The sequence below is a fragment of the Lonchura striata genome, chromosome 8 (assembly GCF_046129695.1).
Source record: "Lonchura striata isolate bLonStr1 chromosome 8, bLonStr1.mat, whole genome shotgun sequence".
Lineage (NCBI taxonomy): Eukaryota > Metazoa > Chordata > Aves > Passeriformes > Estrildidae > Lonchura > Lonchura striata.
Window position 1 is genome coordinate 26,201,663 of NC_134610.1, and position 19,449 is coordinate 26,221,111.

General features: G+C 45.0%; 1 protein-coding gene across 1 annotated transcript in view; it reads right to left on the minus strand.

The window, feature by feature from the left end:
• KLF7 (KLF transcription factor 7) overlaps positions 1-14,368 on the minus strand; it is a 59,114-nt gene extending 44,746 nt beyond the window's left edge. Inside the window, exons 1-2 of the mRNA XM_021538858.3 lie at positions 14,353-14,368; positions 13,824-14,077 (exon numbers count right to left, since the gene is read on the minus strand). Of these exons, the coding sequence (XP_021394533.1) occupies positions 13,824-13,925 (102 nt within the window). The 5' untranslated portion in view covers positions 13,926-14,077; positions 14,353-14,368. The remainder of the gene's footprint in view (positions 1-13,823; positions 14,078-14,352) is intronic.
• Positions 14,369-19,449: the final 5,081 nt, after the last annotated feature.

Below are 19,449 nucleotides of genomic sequence, written 5' to 3' on the forward strand. Positions count from 1 at the left end.
GTGGAGTCTCCCTCACTGGAGATATTCAAGGACCATCTGGACACAGTCCTGTGCTATGTGCTCCAGGATGACCCTGGATTAAACCAGATGACAGACTGTGGTCCCTTCCAACCTCACCCACTCTATGATTCTGTGAAGAGAAGGGTAGAGGTGTACTGGGTGGGCACCCAATTTCAAGGGACCTTTACTCTTCAACTATGGTCCAGGTTAAACACTGTTTCACATCCATCAACCACAAAGCCAGTGGTGTTTAACTAACTAACCACTACACAGATAGTTTTTCCCAAACAAAGATCATCAATGCACAGCACCCCTAACAGATTTTCCCAATACTAATACCACCCCACAGTTATATTTGTGCTTTTAGGCTCTTTGAAATGCTGAGATCTTTCATTACTGACTCTCAAAAGCCAGCATTTAGAACCAGCTACCATCAAGTCAACTCATCAACACCAATTTGACTTCATCCCTTTTAAAGTCTGTTTCATTAAACAAACAAACACAAATTTGGCATCATTTTTTTGTTTCCCTTTATTCTGATGGATCACAGCCCTTGTTATAAAAACATGCTTAATAAAAACAAATTGGAAAACTAAGGAAACTCATAAAAAGCTCTGATTGTGAAGAAAACCAGGGAAAAGGGCTTAAGGAGGAAATGCTACATTTTTCTGTGATAACAGCAGAAAGAGGCAGTTTATGAAGAAAACCACATAGTGGCAGGAAATAAATCCTTGAGACTGAATTTGGAAAAACAAAAATTAATGCATTTATGGAAGAAAGAGCAACACAACATACACACCTAACACAAAGCAGAGATCCAAGAAGGCTGACAAGAGTCCTAGAACAGATAAGACACAGAGAAGACAAATATGCCTTCGAGGACACATTCTAAGCATCTGACACATAAGAAAACTTGAGGGAACAGAAAGATGGAAAGTATGACAAAACTCAAAGGGGCATATCACCTTTATTACTATTTATCACATCTGTTCTGCAGCCAGAGTTGTGATCTCCAGTCAATGAGCAGGGGCCTTATTTCATATTTAAGTTAAAAAATCCATTAAATAGGTAATATAGATGAAGATGGGGAAAAGCATCACAGCTTTGTGCAACTCTCAACACAGTGAATCCAAACAAAGCAACAAACTTGCTCATGGAGAACAGAGAGAATATAGGAGGGAGAAGACTTGGGCAGCAAAAGACAAGAGTGTGTTATATATTCCTCCCCTAAATTAGGTTTTAGCACAGGCTTCCAAGGAATACAAGGCTTCACACCAGGTGGATTTCAAAGGACATTGGAAAGCACCACTGTGGCATACGTTAAGAAATGGTACCTGGGAAGAATTTCATGATCTAACAGTGCCAATTTCCACAATTTGCTTGTTTTTTCTGAGTGAGATCTGCTTATATGCAGTTCATTGCTGCTAGATGAAGACAGAGACTAAAAATGCTTCTCATCATGTGCACCCTGCTCTTCAATCTCATTTGCCTTCAAAATTAGTCAGTAAAACCCACCTGCTGAACACAGGGTCTTCTCTGACCCTTCTCTAACCTTAGAGACCAAGCTGCAGTGCAAATGTGTTCTTTTCCCCCATGATACTACATAACATGATGCAACATGACAAAAACTCACGTTGGATTCCTGCCGGAGGAGAAGGAAGACCCCACTTTATGAACCTGGTCTCTCCTCTGAGACATGTTTCCAACCTGACACACAGTACACATGTGATGGATTCTCAAAATGAAACGTGTCTGGCCATCCATGTGTGCACACACAGGGACCCTTCATGACTTACATTTATACTACAGCATTTCATCATTAAAACAGAGCAAAAAGGCCTCAAAAAGGACTTGTGTACAGAAGTGGATTTTAATGTCAAAAAAGGCCACTCTGATAATTAGTCTCACCTCTGGATGACACAGTTCACCAAAGTGCACAAAGAGCTCCCTTGAACACTCATTTAGAACCACTTTCACGTTGGTTTCCACTGTTAGATATGAAAGTCTGGAAATCTTCAGAATGGGAAAAAATCATAATGGGAACCTTCCTTCTATCCAGGCATTGAAACTTTCAAAAGACTTCTCTCACCTGTCATCGTTTCACAGATGGGTATGACTGTCCTGGGGGAAGCTGTGCCTACACCAGACATTATCCTACCTTGCACTGTAGGGGAGGCCACATTTAGCTCTTAGAGGCATTTTCTAGTTCCCCCCCCACACCCACATTTTCTTCATTTATAAAATCAGTGAAAACAAATCATGCTTCACCTTCAGTTTTATAGAGGGCAGCTCAGGACCTCTCATTCCTTCATGGAAAGAAAATTTCTTTCTGTACTGTTTCAATTATTTATTAGCTGAAGGTCGGGGGAGAAATGGTATTTATAGGATGCCTAAGGCCATGCTCACTATAAAACAGAGTAAGTCAATATAGCTACAGCACAACTTAGTGGCCTGTTGTGCAATATTTTCAAAAAATGTACTCTCTCATTGCAGCACTTGAGAATGTCTCCTCCCCAACACCCGTGCAAATACATTTATGAGAGCTATAGAGCAGCAAGATTGTTTTAATCAAATCATTAACACGGGTGTGCTGTTTTCTGCCCACATCCTGATATTTAGTCCACATCCTGACAAGATCTGGGATTTGTATAACCTATTCTCCTGAAAGGTGTCAAGTGACTTTGTGGACACTGGGCCAGTGTAAATTCACTGTAACTTTGGCAGATCTGCACTCACTGACTGATCTGAAATCCGCAATGTGATGTGGATACTATTTTTTCCATTTACAAAGAGAAAAACTATTCACAACTGAATGCCAAAGGTCTCCTTGACCTTTTCTACTTAAAGAAATGGAAACGAGACAGAAATTCCCATCTTACGCCATACTGGAACACCACCTGACCAGCGATGAAGCTTGCTCAAACAAAACTGACTAAATGGTATATGGCATAGCTCTTGCTGCATGAAAAAATTCACATGAGACAGTCCCAGTGAGGAGAAACCTTCAACCTGGAGCTTCCACTCAGTGTGCAGCTAGGGCACCCAGGACTTGGAACCACATACACTAGAGGTATTTGGGAGTAAGAAACCACCTACGCCTTGCTTCCCTTGCTCTCCCTCAAATGTAATTCTTAGAAGAAATGCACTTCTCATGTGAAAAAAAGAAATCCCAGTGCAGCCTTTGTAGACATTCTTCTCAGCACTCAGAAACAATGCTGGGAAGTCACCCAGACAGTCACCTATTTACCAAGTTTCTCAAACCAGAAAGCCACTCTGCACTGGAATTCTTCTGTTCTCCCTCAAACTACTGGGGTTTATTCATGTTTTAAACAAACCCTCAGAACTCAGAAAGTCCAAGACGAGTTAGGCACACTCCGTTAAGAGTATTTAAACTGGGCACCCTGAAACTTACTTGCCAGCATCCAAGAAAGATTAATAAATGAATCACTCCCAGAAATCAGAAAAGTGTCTTGAGTGAGCAGGAAATCAAGGCTGACTGTAGAGAAAGCATGATCTTTGCAGCCAACTCAGAAGTACAGTGTGGTGCCAAGGCCCCCATTCTACCTTTTAAACCCCCAAATCACCCCAGATTCTTAAGGGGTTTTTATTCAAGCACACAGCTTCATCCAGGAGGCGCTGGAGACAGGTATTTTAGCCTTTTTCTGGAAGGTTTCATCTGTAATCAATGTAACAAGCACCAAAGCTCCCACTGACTGACTCCCACTGACACTCATTCCCTCTAAAGAAGCCCCTCAGGTGAAACCAGGTTCAGTTTTCAAACATAGCCTACAAGAATCTTTCTTTGCCCTTTCAAAACACAGAAGAGGTAAGAGAAGTATCAGTAAGAGAAGTTTACACTGTTTCCCTGTAGCAGAAAGTAAGAAACTTCTCCAGATGACATCCACTTAACCTGAAATTCTCAACCCTGAAAGAAAAGCACCTTACAAGCTCTTCCACTGCGTCACATCACTTAAAGCAGTCTTGCTTGTCCTCCAAGATACTGGAGACCTCCAAAACTCTAAATGCTTTCTTTCTCTGGTCTGATCAGACAGAAACATGTCTTACTCTCCCTACTTGATTTGAACCACCCTGCTCTTTCACAGGTTTATTACAATCCCAACTCGCAGAGACTTTTGTTTACATCAAAACCACCTTTCTCACCAAAGGCAAGCTCATCAGTTTCCTCAATTGTGCAGGAAAGCCCACTAACATAATTCAACACTACTCTGAGAGAACAAAATGCAGAAACAAATAAAAGAAACACATACCTTGGCAAGGATCTGATGTACAGCAACCTTCAAATGATCAACCACTGAGGTGCTGGCACAGCTTGTGAACTATTAGCGGAGGACTGTGACACCAGCAGAATGAACTAGGACAACAGTATCAGATCCAGAAAAGAGGTATTTTACCCAAACTGACTGTATTCTCAAATCTGTCTAGTGCTCTTTGCTTCTCCCTTATTACCTTAAAATGCAGACAAATTTTAAAATAAAAACAAGAGACACTGAAGTTCATACCCATCTGATCTAGACACTAGTGAGGGAGGCTTTTTCCACTGGCACTGACTTTGCATTGTGCAGCAAATGCAGCCTCTCCACCGTCCACGTGTCAGAAACAAAGCCACTTCTGGCCTGATGCTTTCCATATGAAACGCTAGATCCCATCTTTCTTCTCCCCTTTGCCTTCCTCCTTTCCATACTTAATTACTCACACAGCAGCTGCACTAGGTTGCAGATGAACAAAATGTTTTCTTCAAAGCAGCACAAATTTTCCAGGCTCACAGGGAAGGCCAAAAGAAAGAAAAGAAAAAAACATAACCCCAACAAGAATTATTTAGTACTTTTCACCAGGCTGAAACAAGCAGCAAGCTCTGCAGGCCTGGCCCATTTCAAACTGCTGCACAGCCACAGGACAACAACAAAGCCCCTGAGCCACTCAGCCCACCCTGTGCCCAGGGGTGTGGGCACCTCAGATCCAGAATCCAGCAGTAAGCCAGAGTGCCAAGGCAGGATGAGTGCACTGACTCTGAGCCAGCACAGCACCTCACTGGCAGCAGCTGAGCAAAGGAGAGAGACCAGAAGCTGCCAGGAGACAAGGACCACTACCGCACTGCTTCTGTGCATCTTGTGTATCAACAGGCGTTGCCACGCCCTGCCCTGAGGAAGGGAGAGCAGGCGACCAGGTAAGAGACCAGTAGTATCCAGACACTGCTCACAGCATCATGTAGTGTTGTGGATGCAGTTCTCCAAATATGCAACAGTCACAGGATGCAGAGTCAGGATACCTTTGACTAATCAAATTGCTAATAGCTGGGGAAAATGAATCAACTTTTAGGGGTGCAAGACCTGAAATGAAAAGCTAAAATTGACAACAAAGTGAAAGATGTCACCCAAACTAAGTCTCTCACACTGAAAAGTGACAGGCCCTCAGGAAATTCTAGTAAGTACAACTCATTGAAAGATTTTTACCAAATGTTCTCAGAAAAAAAAAAATACATTTTTGCCCAATCTTTTATTGGAATATATATTCATTTTGGAGTCAACATGTTATCCACTGACATGTCACACATCCAAGATGTAATCTGTATGGGCAGACTTGAATCACACAACGCAGTGACTCAAATCTGGGTCTCACACCTAAGTGTTTTGATGTGTTTGGGGTGTCAACAGCAGACAGGAGCACCTCTCACCCCCTTCTACTCTGCCACCCAATGAACAATTTTCACCATGCCCTTTGGTCACTAGAACCTTTGTTTTCCATCCAGCCCTGGTGAAAAACAAAGGCAGGCGATTAAAGGCAGTCCATACTTCACCCCCACCAGCACAAAGCAATTCAGCACAATGTTGATTCCCATCCTGGGCTGGAGCAAGGCGAGTCAGCAGAAATTGCAAATGTCCAAAACCCAAGAACTTTCCTTATGTATGGAAGTGGACTTTGCCCGCTCAAGAGTCAGGATTAAAACTAAATGCTTAACACCATAGTAGCCTATTAGTAGTGAAAGCATTTTTAAAATCTAATTTACTTGTCCTGACACAAGGCTGCAGTGACAGAGCTGCAAAGGCAGAAGGTGGGCCAGATGATCCTGTCAAAAAAATACAAACCCTTTTTCCAGGGCTTTTTGGATTATTTAGGTGGAGATACTTCCATTTGTTGCAGCTTCTGTCAGAATATGCCATCTTACAAAGGTCATTTATGGTCAAACATCAACCCTATGTCAGCACCCCTTTAAAACTGACCTTCTGAGGCTACAGGTTTAAAGGGCAGGATCTGTAAATCAAGACTCAAATTGGAATGTCTCAGAAGAGCCTCTCACAAGCCAGTGTCCTTCTCCTTTGCATCCTTTCCCATAAATCACACTGTCTCTCAAGCTTGCCTGTGGCACTGTCTACTTCTCTATCCCTTGCAGAGTATGAGCTGTTGACCCCATGTATGATTTAAACTTCAGCTTTGCACTCAGGTCCACAATGCTGGGAAACAACAAGAGGATTAGGACATGTGACACAGTGCCTGTAAGCACCGTGTTCAAAACCAGTATGACACCTAAGTATGGCTGGTGGGCCTTCAGCAAGCATAAATGACGTAAACATCCCCACGTAAACAACTGGGACTCTTTGGGGTGTATTGTACACTACATTACACACCAATTAATAGTCCTCTGAAAAGTGACACATGGAATGAATACACAGTTGCACTGAGCGGAAATGATTTGGATCGGAAAAAATCCTCCACATGCAAGAACAGGGGTACCTACTTCAAAAAGATTAACAGCTTCAGAGCAACTTAATAAATCAGAATTGGTATATTAAACCTTTAAAAGAAAAAAAAATTAAATGCCTTCTGACCAACCATCCTACACTCAACTCCAATCCCTGTTAAAAACTTGAGAAGAGTCAAATCAGTGCCATACACAGGTTGTCACAAAGACAACCCCAACCTCTGGAAGGGGCATTTAAGCTTACCTTTCAGCATCTTCTTTTGATTTTTCCATAGAGGCAGTGCCCCACCCCACCGGTGACTTCTCTGCACAGGAGCTGTCCTGGCAGCTGGTGTGGCAGGATCTGGACCCACAGCTCCAGAGGGGCCAACTGTCCATGTCCCCATGGCCTCACACAACCCTCCCCTGCCCAGCCACTGTGCCTAAGCACCACAAACCCGGAACAGGAATCCCCAGAGCAGCAGATCAGAACACAAGAGCTGCCAAAGCAGCTTGTAACTGAAGAACTGAGAAGCAAAGGTTTGGTGTCCTGATTAAATCCAAGATGTCTAACTATCTTTGAGCATAAAGGCTGAAACATGAACTCACAGGCAGCTTACTCTCACAGGCAGCCTAACAACCTGAGCTACCAAGCAGTCTTCCTCACCAGCTGCTGCCAGAGCAGGAATGGTAAACACAGCCTGGTGACCAAAGCAATACATGAGCTTTTTCTGATATACACACCTATAAATGTCACTTACTTTAATTTTCTAAATGCTGCTGGAATCAAGTAAGAGTTAGAAATCCCAGGTTGTTTGGGATGTTTTTTTTTATAACAAAAGACAACAAAACTAATCTTCATCAGCTCAAATGCAAAGAAAGTATAAAGAGTATCAAATTAAATAATAAAAGGTCTGTGACTTTAAAGGCCATCTCAGTGTCTTTGGAACCAGGCATGATTTTTTAACTCACAGTAGCAATGTTGGGAGAAGGCTCTTTTCATGGCAGGTTTGTTTTGTTTGCTTGCTACAGAATCTGCTGAACTCTGTAGTTTGAGTGAATCCACACTACTTTTGACCAAGGCAGAAGCACCCACAGTACAAAAAGGACACGGAGAGAGAAGAAATTCAGTAATTCAGGTGAGTGACTCCTGCAACACCAGTCTAAAAGACACCACAAAAATGGCACTCCCAGCTCCTGAGTGCTGCCAGGAGTTTGGAAACTGTGGGGACATTGTAAATGTAGGGAATGGACAGGAGGCACTTGAGAGTCCAGGGAAGCAGAAAAAGGAACTCAGCACTGCTCTTGAAAACACCTTTATTAACTCTGCAAAAATTCAGGTTTAGCATCAAAAAAGAAAACCACCATCAATTACCAATACCTGGGCATAACTTTTAGTGAGGTTTTGAGCATGATGATCTAAAGTCTACAATTTTTCTTCCCCTCTGCAAAATGTGATCAACTTGACAGGAGATGAGGTGTACTACTAACCCATTGATTAATGTACTAAACAGCAGCATTGCTCAGTCAGTGAGCAAAATCCCTTTGTTTCATTAGGACAACTGCAATCAAGGTCATTCACATGCAGCTACAATCAAAGAGAAGTAACTTCCTTCTTGCTTCCCTATAATGTTTCCTAACTCAGAATGGAGAAACAACACACTGGATGTTTCTCAGTGGAGAATCATTTGACAAACCCTCAAAAAATCCCCCAACAATATCCAGAAGATATAATTTGCCTCAACCCTGGAAAGCTTAAGTATGAAACTACTGTCTGGAACTGAAAACTTTGTGCCATTTCTACATGGAAGTACCACGCTGCAGACTAGCTATGTATCATGATTTTCATGTAGCCTATTCTAATTTATGCACTGCCTATTCAGTAGAACATATAGAAATGTACAAGCTTGGGGAAGGGTAGATTTAAGCATCCCAAACAAGAGAAAATATTTTCTAGCTGAGCACCCACATTATGATTGTGCATTGCTTAAAGTTATTTACCCCATTTCAAAGTCATTTGATACAAGTCATTCACATAATCTGCTATTCTAAGACCTGTAGCATGGATTTGAGGACTCTATGCTTTCAGAATGCCAAGAAATAATCACTTTTAACAACAGATTCTATAATTAAGAAATCATGTAACAACAGAGACAGCAGTTTCAAGTTTGTATCTCCTCTCTTTGTTCATCTGTTTCTGTAAGGTGACAGGAGCATGCTTTCAGCACATGGAGCAAGCAGGGGGACTGCAGGTATAAATGGAGCAGCATTCAGTGTCTGAAATACACTGCATTACACATGTGGCTGTTCTTGGAAGTCAACCATTTCTGAAAGTTATTCCCAAGAGGCATGATGTACTATAAGCACTTAAGAAATGTGTTACACTGTGACTGGAACCAAGATGAAATAGCAATATTAAAAGAGATGGTTTAGTTTATGTAGTGGCCAACTATGCCATTAAACTAGAACAATGGAGACGATGGGGAGGCAGGAATGTTCTTCAGTGTGATTTATTCCTTTCAAGTAGGAGTGGAAATTTTTCCTATAGGCCTGAAAATGACCCCATCTGCCAAGCAAAAGTCAGCATTAACATATAAGAATTCTACTAGATTAGTCACCTTGGGATACTCTGCTCTCACACAGCACAGGGAACTTGAAGCCCTCTCCAGGATGAGTCTAAACTCAGTCTTCTGAGCTCCACAAAAACCATTAGGCCTTAACATTAATGTTGTCAGTCACTTCAGAAAGAGGGAAACTGAGGCTTGAAGAATTGATTAAAAACAGGCAAAGAAGACTATATGAAAGGATCAACAGAGAAACAAAGCCTTCCTCAATCCTATGCTTTACAGGAAATGTGCATCTTTCTTGAAAGGATTATTGTTTGCTGCAGCTGGGTCAGCCAAGGCAAAAGGAAATGTTATCAGGCAATGGTTATCAGCAAACAGTATAATGCCATTTCCACTTCTGCCAGCCAATTAGACCTGTGCTGCCTGCTGACACATGTGGGAAAGGCTATCTCCTCCAGAATAAACCAGGGTTTGGCACCTAAGTCCTGCTTTTATACAGCTGCATCTGCTACAAAGGATGACTCTGTGCAGCCACCTGCTCTTTGTGCTCCCATATTCTGACATTATGGGAACTGCTATGCTAGACACTGCCCTATGCTCCCCATGAATGTGAAGACAGCTCCAAAATGTCCTGATCAGACCCCTGTTTCACAATAGGACAGCGAGTTCTCAGTCCACCAAGGGGCCCATGGAGAAGGACAATAGGGATGTCTAAAATGTCACCCCTAGGAAGAGGCATATCTGATTACAAAAGATGCCTTCTGCACCCTGATCTTTCAATGATCCCCTAAATGACATTGTGAAGGCCCAGCAGGAAGAACAGAGTGAAGCCCCAAGTCCACCCCTTCCAAATTCTCAGCCCTGCTCTCCCCCTCTCTGCAGCCTGGCACACAATGTGGGACCATGTGCAGCTGCACAGGCTACGCTCCTCAGAGTTATCTCCCTCAAAAACAGCCTCCTACCCACTTCCTTCCTCTGCAGAGTAATGAGGTGCTCTTCAGCCTCATGCTGCCTCTTCCAGCAGTCTGGTTCCAATCTCGGGGATGCCACATGAGACAGCCACCCCAGAGCAATGGCATATGTGGCCAGAGGTCCTCCTGCAACAGCGCAGCAGCCACGCAGGTGCTGAAATCTCCCCCCGCCCTGGGCCTGAACTGCAGAGTCAGCTCACAGGGACAGAGAGAACTAGGACGGTTCAATCAGAGTCAGGATGAAGCACCAGGCAGAAACACGAGGTACCAGCCAGCTGACTTAGAGCAAACTACTCATTTCCCAATGCACACAACCCACCTCTTCCTTTAATCCCTCCTCAGTGGCATGGAGAGTCAAAACTGCTGGAAAAGCTAAACAAAGTTCTCTTTCCCGATGAAATTGTGCTATTGATTACTCATTAGACTCTGACATTCCCCACTCCAAGAAAAATCCTCCTCCAAAGTGTTTTGCCTGAAGGAGAATACCCAAAGCTCAGAGAGTAGCTCAGCTTTTGTTGCCTAAAAATCAAGTTCTCCCTTCCCAATATGTGTTTTAAAAAACCATCAAACACATCACAATTCCATTTCCAGCTTCTACTTCAGGTATTTCCACTTCCACAATGCAAACTGTGTCCAGGGTGGAATAAGGGTTTCTTTGTTTGCATTCTTGCCTTCTAAAACAGAAACCTACACAAAAGGAGACAATTTGTTCCTACACAAAATCTGTTTGTTTTGTACACACTGCTGGGTTGCACTCATTCAACTCCAACACTAATTGTCAAAAGCACAGATACCAAACTTGCTCACGTTCCTCTAGCAGTGGGAAGGAAAAACGGGTGATCAGCTGACTGTGTGCAAGCATTTACCAACCTGCCTGTTCTGTCAGTTCCCTCTGTGAGTAATGGGTGTTTCACAATCCAAAATGCAACTGGCCCAGCTGTATATTCCTCAGCCAGCAGCTACCAGACTATTTTCCAGGCTCGGGAGAAAAGGAAGATAGGGCTGTGTCCACGCTTTCACCCCAAGGCTTGCTCTGATTTTCAGTGAGGCAAGTGCATCTTTCACAGTATCACAGTAAGCATCGTTTGTCAGAGCAGGACCTGACACTGACTAACCTCTGCACATCACACACTAGTAGCTGCTAATCACAAAACTGGAGCTCACAACGTGATAAAGAAGCTCGCTCTTAACCCACACATTTATTTTCCCCCTCAACCCATGCCTTTTTAAGACACTGAAGTGATCTCCTGGGGCGCTGCTCTGCTGTTGGAAGAAGCACAGCCCTGGAGCCTGTGTAGCACCATTGGAGCAGAGGCAGAACTTGTTCAAGTGTTTTTACTCAAAATTAAAGCTGCTGTTTCCCACTTCTGACACATCCCATAGGAATCAGTCACTACCCTGTCAGCTGTCTTTCCCGTAATCTCAACTATAGCCTTTAGTTTTAAAGGATACTTTAGAAATACACACATTCTTTGTCTCAAAGTTGCTACATTTTGCCTAAAACAAGTAAATCCCCAATATTTGGTTACATTGCAAGTGATTTAGAAGAATTAAATTGGGGTCTCTGTGTCAGTGGGTCTGCCAAGCTTGTGTGTAAGAGCATGGTCTCTGCACAGCCAGCTTCAGCTGCTCCCACCACTGACACATCAGTTTTGCTGCCTGTTGTTTGCAAGGATAGTCCAGACAGCAACAGGGGAACAAACCGTAAATACAGGATGCATTATGAAACATTGGGCACTGGTTGCAGGATTTCAGAGGAAATAAGGGGAAACTAAGCAAATTATTTTCAGCTTCTCTTTTTAACATACGTGGATAATAAATGGGGCTTAACCAGGAGCATGGCTTTAAATTCTGCAATGTTAACACTGGGATTGGGTAGGTACATGCTACTGTATAAAACAAACTGCTGCTCTTCCACACATAAAAGAAGGCAGAAGGAGACAGAGTATCACTCGCAGCACTGCCTGAAGCATGCTGGCTATGTCAACACACTATGTCGCTTTGGACTGTTTGGACTGTTAGTAATATGCAACCGATCCAACTACGATGCTATGAAATATTTTATTTAAATGAAATTATTCTTCAGTTTAATTAGCATGTTAAAACTATAAAAGGAAAGCAGATGTGACCATCATGGATGTGTGCGCTGAATATTAATAATGAAAAGCATCCCCTCCCCCTTGGAGGATAAAGCAAAGTTGGTTTGGTCATTTTGCAAAATAAACCCTGAATGTGTTCACCCTGTAGCTGACAATGAACCTCTGCTTTGTGTGCACACACATACAAAGCTGGAGCCAAAATGATTTTACTATGGGTAAACCTTTGAAGATCCAGCCCCAGTCCAGCTGGCTGACAATGCTACAGCCTGAGTACTCCCCCGAAGCTCTGCCATCCACATTCCTACCCATACACACTTCTAAGGAAAAATGAAATGAACATCCCAAAACTGACAGGCTACCCTTACACTAGCCAAGACTCAGGTGAAGGCTGGCAAGATGAAATCCTGTGGCTCATTATTCTCACACTGATAGTGCCACGGGTCCGTGCGCTGCAATAGCACCACATGTCATCCCAGCCACACTCCACTATTTCTACCCACCAGCAGATGTTTTTTTTTTCTTTTAAAGAGACACCAGTTTCAAAAATTTCACCTGGTGTATCACCTCCACCAGAAAATCAAATCAATAAACAGGACTACCTCATGACATTTGGTCGTAAAAAGAAATGCTGTCTTTCCTTTCCCTTCAATATCCCAGCTGATAACTATTTACACTTAACAACTGGATTCATAGTGTATTTTATACAGCTCTTCTCTGTAACCTACTCTTCCCCTTGGTCTCACTTGTATTCATGCTGCCAGTCATCATTCTAATGCATTCATATTAATTGATTTCCATCTTTATCTTTATTCTGTCTGCATATTAACCCTACAGTGCCTCAAAACACACTGGTTTACTGGAACCAGCCTAAGGCGTCATTGTTTCAAGACAGCAAGAAGTGTGCGTTTCTACTCATCTTCCAAGAAAAAAAAAAGAAAAAAAAAAGAAAAAAAAAGACACATTCCCAGTTACTGAACTTAGCCTTAAAGCTTTTCCTAGTGCTTCCACACACCTGCCCACCACCCTCCACCTCCGACTTAAGCTACGATTTTTATTGACATATACTAATTACCTGAAAATAAGAATTATCTATTCCATTTCCACCAGCTGCCAGTTGTCAGCACTGGCTAGAAGTGAGTAGGCTTACTTAAAAGAACGAAACAAAACAAAATAAAAAAATCTAAGCTTAAAAATAAAATAAATACTAGTCATCATAAAAACAAAACCCTAAAGAATGCCACCGGATCTCAGGTACTGTCGGGTGTGCTCAGAAAGGACTGAAGGCAGACAAATTTGAATGAACTGCTCCGTTTGTCACGGTAAAAAAATACAGAGATGTAAAGGTTTACCCACGCGGCACAAAAAAGAACCACCAAAAAAAACCCAACCCTGAATTAAAGAACAAAAATAAAATAAAGTCAGAAATGCAGCCTCAGTGCATCGACTGTCTGCGCTTAAGAGATTTACAGGAGTAATTTAAATGATTCACCTGCTGCCAGTTTTCCTCCAAGGATGGCAAAGCTGAGAAGTAGCCGGTGTCGTGGACAAGCTGGAGTTCCTGGAATATACTATAACTAGCCAAGACATCCATGCTGCTGCTGGGCAAGACCCTTTCTTTCTGCTTTTGTGTGTGTTTGTTTGCTCGGGTGGGGGGTTGTTTTTGGTCATAAAAAAAAAAAGGAGGAGGAAAATCAACCAATGATAGATCCAGCGTCCCTTTGGCTTTGTTTTGTTTCAGTCACACTTTAAAAAAAGAGAGAGAGAGAAAGAGGATCAGCGCGGAGGGACCGCGAGGTTCGGGGGCCGGGCCGAGGAGGACGAGCGGCGCCGGCGCGCACCGAGCACCCCGCGGCCGCCGCACCGGGGCACGTCCCCGCCGCGCTCCGCGCAGCCCCGCGCCGCGGCCATGCGCGTTCGCGACCGCCTTCCCCGCCGCCCCCTCCCCTCTTTATTTTCGGGACAGCACATCCCACGGCCCGCCCCCCCTCACGCCGCTTCCCTCCCCGCTCCCCTCTCACCCTCCCTCAGCCAGCCCGGCCCGGCCCCCCCGCGCGCGCAGCCGCGCGGCCGCACTGAGGCAGCGCGTGGCCATGTACGGTAAACGGCGGGGCGGGAGGGGCGGGCCCGCCGCGCGCCTCGGCACGCTGTGGCCCAATGGCGGAGCCGCGAGGGGCGCGGGGGGCGGGGCCGCAGCGCCGGCAGCGCCGGCGATTGGTCGGGAGCGCTGCTCCCGCCCCTTCCCCGGGGCTCGCGAGGCGGCGCGCGGCGAGCTATTTTTAGGGCGCTATATAAGAGGGCGGCGAGGCGCGCGGCGGTGGCAGAGCGCGGCGCGCTGAGGGGCGGCGCGGGGCGGCTGTGCTCGGGCCGTGAGCGCCGGGCGAGCCTTTCTCGCACTGTGTGCGCCCCTCTACCTCTCCCCAGCCTCTAGTGCTCGAGTTCCCGGGGCTGAGGATGGCCGGGGAAAGATGCGGCTTATGAGGGTGTTGGAAGGAGTAGGAGTGGGAATGCACCCCGAGCAGGAGCCGCTGGCATCAGGAGCATATGCAGGGTGCCTGTGTGGGCCGAGCACGGGAGCCTGGCTTCTGAGTGCTAGTTCAGTCAGGCCGTCCCTGAAATGCACGTGCGCTTACTAAGGCATCTATCATGGCGTTTAATCAGGCTGAGATGTGAGCTGAGCTAGTCTGGGTTGGCTAATGAGCTGTTTGACCTTAAATGGCTAGTGTGGTGCAGAGCTTCCCCAAAATTGCTCTGGCACTGGGCACAGTTGCATTTCTGCTTTTGGAAGGATTGCAGAACTGAGTGTGCTCATCTGAAGATGATGGGATGGGGAGGGGCTTCCAGTAATAGAAGAAATATGTTGTCTTTGTTGCTTTAAAACTCAGAGGGCCCTATGGTCCCATCAGTTGCATTGCCAGGGTTGTATTTGGCCACCAGGCTGCAGGATGAAGGTCCCTCTGGTGCCCTTTGATGGTAGGTTGTCGGTACTGTAAACTGGATTGGGTACCAGGGCAAGCAGATGGCTGCCAGGGTTTGCTAAACTATCTCCTTGTAGAGCAGTTGCATCACATTTCCCTTGCCGTGACTAAGATATCTCCTCACTTTTCCCTTTGCACCTGGATGAGCATACCAGGGCCAGGCCTCAACTGGTATCAATTGGTGCAATGCCACTAGCACACACACATCTCTTTCCAGATGTCCCAGTCAGACTGATGTGAAAGTATGAGACCCAGGATTAGTTCATGGTATGTTTTGGTTCTTGGCAATGAAGACAATCTGCCTTTTCCAAAACTGGGTCCATATTAACAATTTTGAAAACTGTATTTGAAGAAGGCTTGTCAGAATAAACCTCTCCAGAAAGCCCAGATAATGGCTGCACCAAACCCAGGTTCTTGTAGGTGCTGTGAAGAAGAATGAGGCAGAGTAAGCACCTCTCTAGTCTGAGGAGTCAAAATGTAGAGGGAAAAGGGGAAATGAAACTGTTGGTGAAGAACTGCAGTAATCAGGAAAGAATTTGACATAGGCAATTTTCTCAAATAAATGGTCTCACCACTACAAAAACACTCTGTGGTTGCATTGAAGAAACAGTAGGATGACTTGCAGGAGGTGTTGCTCGGGCGCTGACCTGAGGCTGCGCATCTGGATGGTCCAGGGTCAGTTCCCTTGAAGTTGAATGTCTCCTGTGAGCTGCTTGTGAAAACTATGCCATCCCCAGCCTTCACCCAGGGAGCCATAGGTTGTCTCAAACGGGACCGTTCCTGGCATCTTTAGCTTAGCAGAGAAGCTGTGTGTGAGGCTGGATATGAATAATAAACTACTCCTTCTCATAAATATACCCATAAATGTGTAAATGTATGTGTTAGAAGGGAAGATGAGAGGGAAGGTTAGCACAGCAAGCACTGCTGGAGAGGTCTTGCAGACCATCGTTACCCATTCCAAGCATGCCTCAGTCTGGCAAAGCAGCACCTTCCCTGGGCACCTTGGGAAGGGAAAACTTTTAAAGACTAGAGGAGAGAACTTGACAAAGGTGGTCAGCTGTGAAAAGAAGCAGCACTTGAGTATGATAACACACTCCTGTACTGAGAGGGTTACACAAGAAATACCTGTTTCAGAAAAAGCTGTCTGTAAGCATTTATCCTTAACAGCTTGTCAGAACAAGGCTGAATGCATATGCAGAGGCTTTTCTGACCTAGGCAAAGAAATAAAGGACACAAGCAGTGAAGGTTTATTCTCTCAGCTACTTAAAATATCTAAATGTCTTAAGCTTTCTGTCTTTGAATTCAGTAATTCCCATAGCTGAAAAACATTTTGGTGCTTTATTTCTGACCTTGTTTAGCATAACTACAATTTTAATACGTAGAAATATTAGTGGTCTGATGTCCAAGCTCCCCTCTAGCTTGGCCTGTGCAAGTTGTGGGTTGCTCATGCTTTGATTTACTGCAAAGCTTGATGTACAGGCAGCCCAGGAGTCACCTCTGCTTGCCACTGAGAAGCTCTCATTGGAATCAATTAAAATCTTTCTAGTTGTCTGTTTTATCGTGAACTTTCTGCTGAAAGCATGCTCTGTACGAACTGCCAGGTTTCCACCCTCATGGAGGAGGTTGTTCTCAGTTACGGAGCTCAGCTGCTCTACACCAGCAAAGAGCCCAGACTGTGCCCAGGCTGCACTGTAACTGGTGGCCAGATCTGAAGAGCAGATGCTGCTCTGCTTCTCTGGCTGGCTTCGGGAGGAATTGTGTCTGAGGGCAGGATTTTGGCTGTGAGCCTTGAGGTGAAGAGCTGGGCTACAGATCTGGCCGCTTGCCTGGGTGGTTTCCAGGCAGACATTGCATTTTTATTGTCTCAGATACTGTGCTTTGGAGGTCAGTCGAGAAAGCAGAATGGGGTTGTCACTTGGCAGAAGCAGAAAAGCCAAGACAAAAAAAGAATGTGGTGGTATGCTGGGTATAAAACTGTTAGTCCAGCACCGGAGGTGGCATCTACCTGTGCTAGCCCAGAGGTAACAGAGGGTGATTCCTGCCAAGCTCTTGTTTCTCAGGCTGTACTGACCTTTCTCCTGGCAGATCGCCACTTTCCCTGCTCTGGCCCACCACGCCACCCATCACAGAGAGCAACGCAATCAGATGTGGAGGAGGAGCCGTATCTCCCCACTGCTACACAGCTGGGCTCAAGGGCATAGAGGACTACACAAAAATTCAGGCAAAGGGAGCAGGCTGGACCTGCAGGGAGTAAGGATAGGCATTTCAACCAGAGCACAGATTTGTCCTATAACAGGTAAAGAAAATAACTTGCATGATGAGAAGACTTCATCATTCCTGTGACTTGCTGAAATGTCAGGAAGATGCATGGAAGTGGTATGGCTGTTTGTGCTATAGCACCAGTGCTCTTTGACACCTGGAAAGGGGAAGTAGTTATATTTTTTACATCAAGGGGCAATGAGAGCAGTTAGTCCTAGTGAGAAGAAAGAAAATATTTCCTTGTTCCTTCTGCTCTTCAAGAGAAAGAGGAACGGTATCTTCACTGTTTTCTCTGAGAAGCTTGAATTTATCACAGTCTGCCGTAGGTCCTCTGGCAACAATGTTTTCAATCCTCTCCAAGTAAGAAGTGCAAAATCACTCCCAGCACTTTGCTGGGTTCCTGCAAGGCACTGGTGTGCACAGAAGCACAATTTTGGTTGCTCTGATTGCTTTCCCTTGTGATATTTGTGTTCCCACTGCCCAGGAAGCAATGGCAAGGAATGCTTAGTGGGGACCCCCCAGAAAAGGCTGATTTGCAGGTGACTTTCAGATGCTGATTTTGTGTTTGCTTTGGTTTGGGCAGAGACAAGATGTCATAAAGCAATCAGGGAGTATATCAATTCATACTGTAAACATTTTACTGAATACATCTCCTTTGGTACCAACAATGTTTCAACAGCTACACTGAATAACTCTTTACACAGCTCATTATGCAATTGTAAACCCTGTGGCCTTCTGTATAGTCAACAGAAGTGGTAAAGCACTTTCTCCTGCAGGGACAGATTGGTCCAGGTGTCCAGGCTACCAGTTTCTTCTACCATGATATTTGCATTTAGACTGCCAACTGTATCTCTTCCTCTTTTCCATCTCAGACTGAGCTAATACAGCTTTGCTGTGCTGAGAGCCTGTGACAGTGTAGTTCAGAGGTGTTGATTCTTCAGGCTGTGTCCCTTCTGGAGAGGAAGAGGTTGTGCCTACAGGTTGGTAGGGTTGAGGTTGCCATTGGTTGTAAAGCCTTGAAAATATCAGAGAGGGGGAGAAGTACTGGTAAATGCACCAGAGCATGCTTGGATTTGCAGTTCAGCCTCTGCAGTAATGGATGTAGAAAGCTGCTACTGAGGAAGCAGAGGGTTTGTGGTGGTGGTTTATGGCCAGGTGGATGTCAGAGGCACAGCAGAAGAGCTCAAAGGTGACCCTGCTGTTCAGCGTTGCCACTTCCCAATACTCCAATGTGTCTGTGCATCTGTATCCATGTCCATATCTGATGAGAAAATCCAAACAAGCACAAAGCAGCAAACAGGGAGAGAGCTTCCCTTCCTACAGTGAAGCACTTCTCTGTAGGCCCCAGAAACCCTCGGTTCCTCCTCCAGCTGGATACCTCACTCCTTCCAAACCTCTCATCTCCTTCAGACCTCGTGTTTCTGGAGAAAGGTCAATGCTGTTGGCCCAATGCCTGCACAGCAACATTTCAGTGATGTGGAGGGCTGCTCAGAATTTCATTGTTCCTTCTGGCAGATGCAGCCCAAGACACAGGGAACAGAGGTTGTTTCTCTTCCTGTCTCCATGCTGGGGAGCAGCATGGCTGTAGCTTGCAGCCATCAGTGGCACTTGACTCTGCCTGGATGGGACACACTGAAGCAGGGTGGTGGCAGCTCTGTGCTGGGCATGAGTGGGTGGAGGTGCCTCCTGGTCTTCAGTGAGTCACAAGCTGTTCCCCAGATCTTCAGCAACAAAAGGGGACACAAGAGTATGACACAGCAGGTTCCTGTGTCTCCACTCCTTCTGTAAAACATGCACCTTCTCTTTCAAATCAGTGGACATTGCAGAGTGGCTAATGAGCACTCTCCAGGATTAGAGATGGAATGGGTCTAACCCAAAATC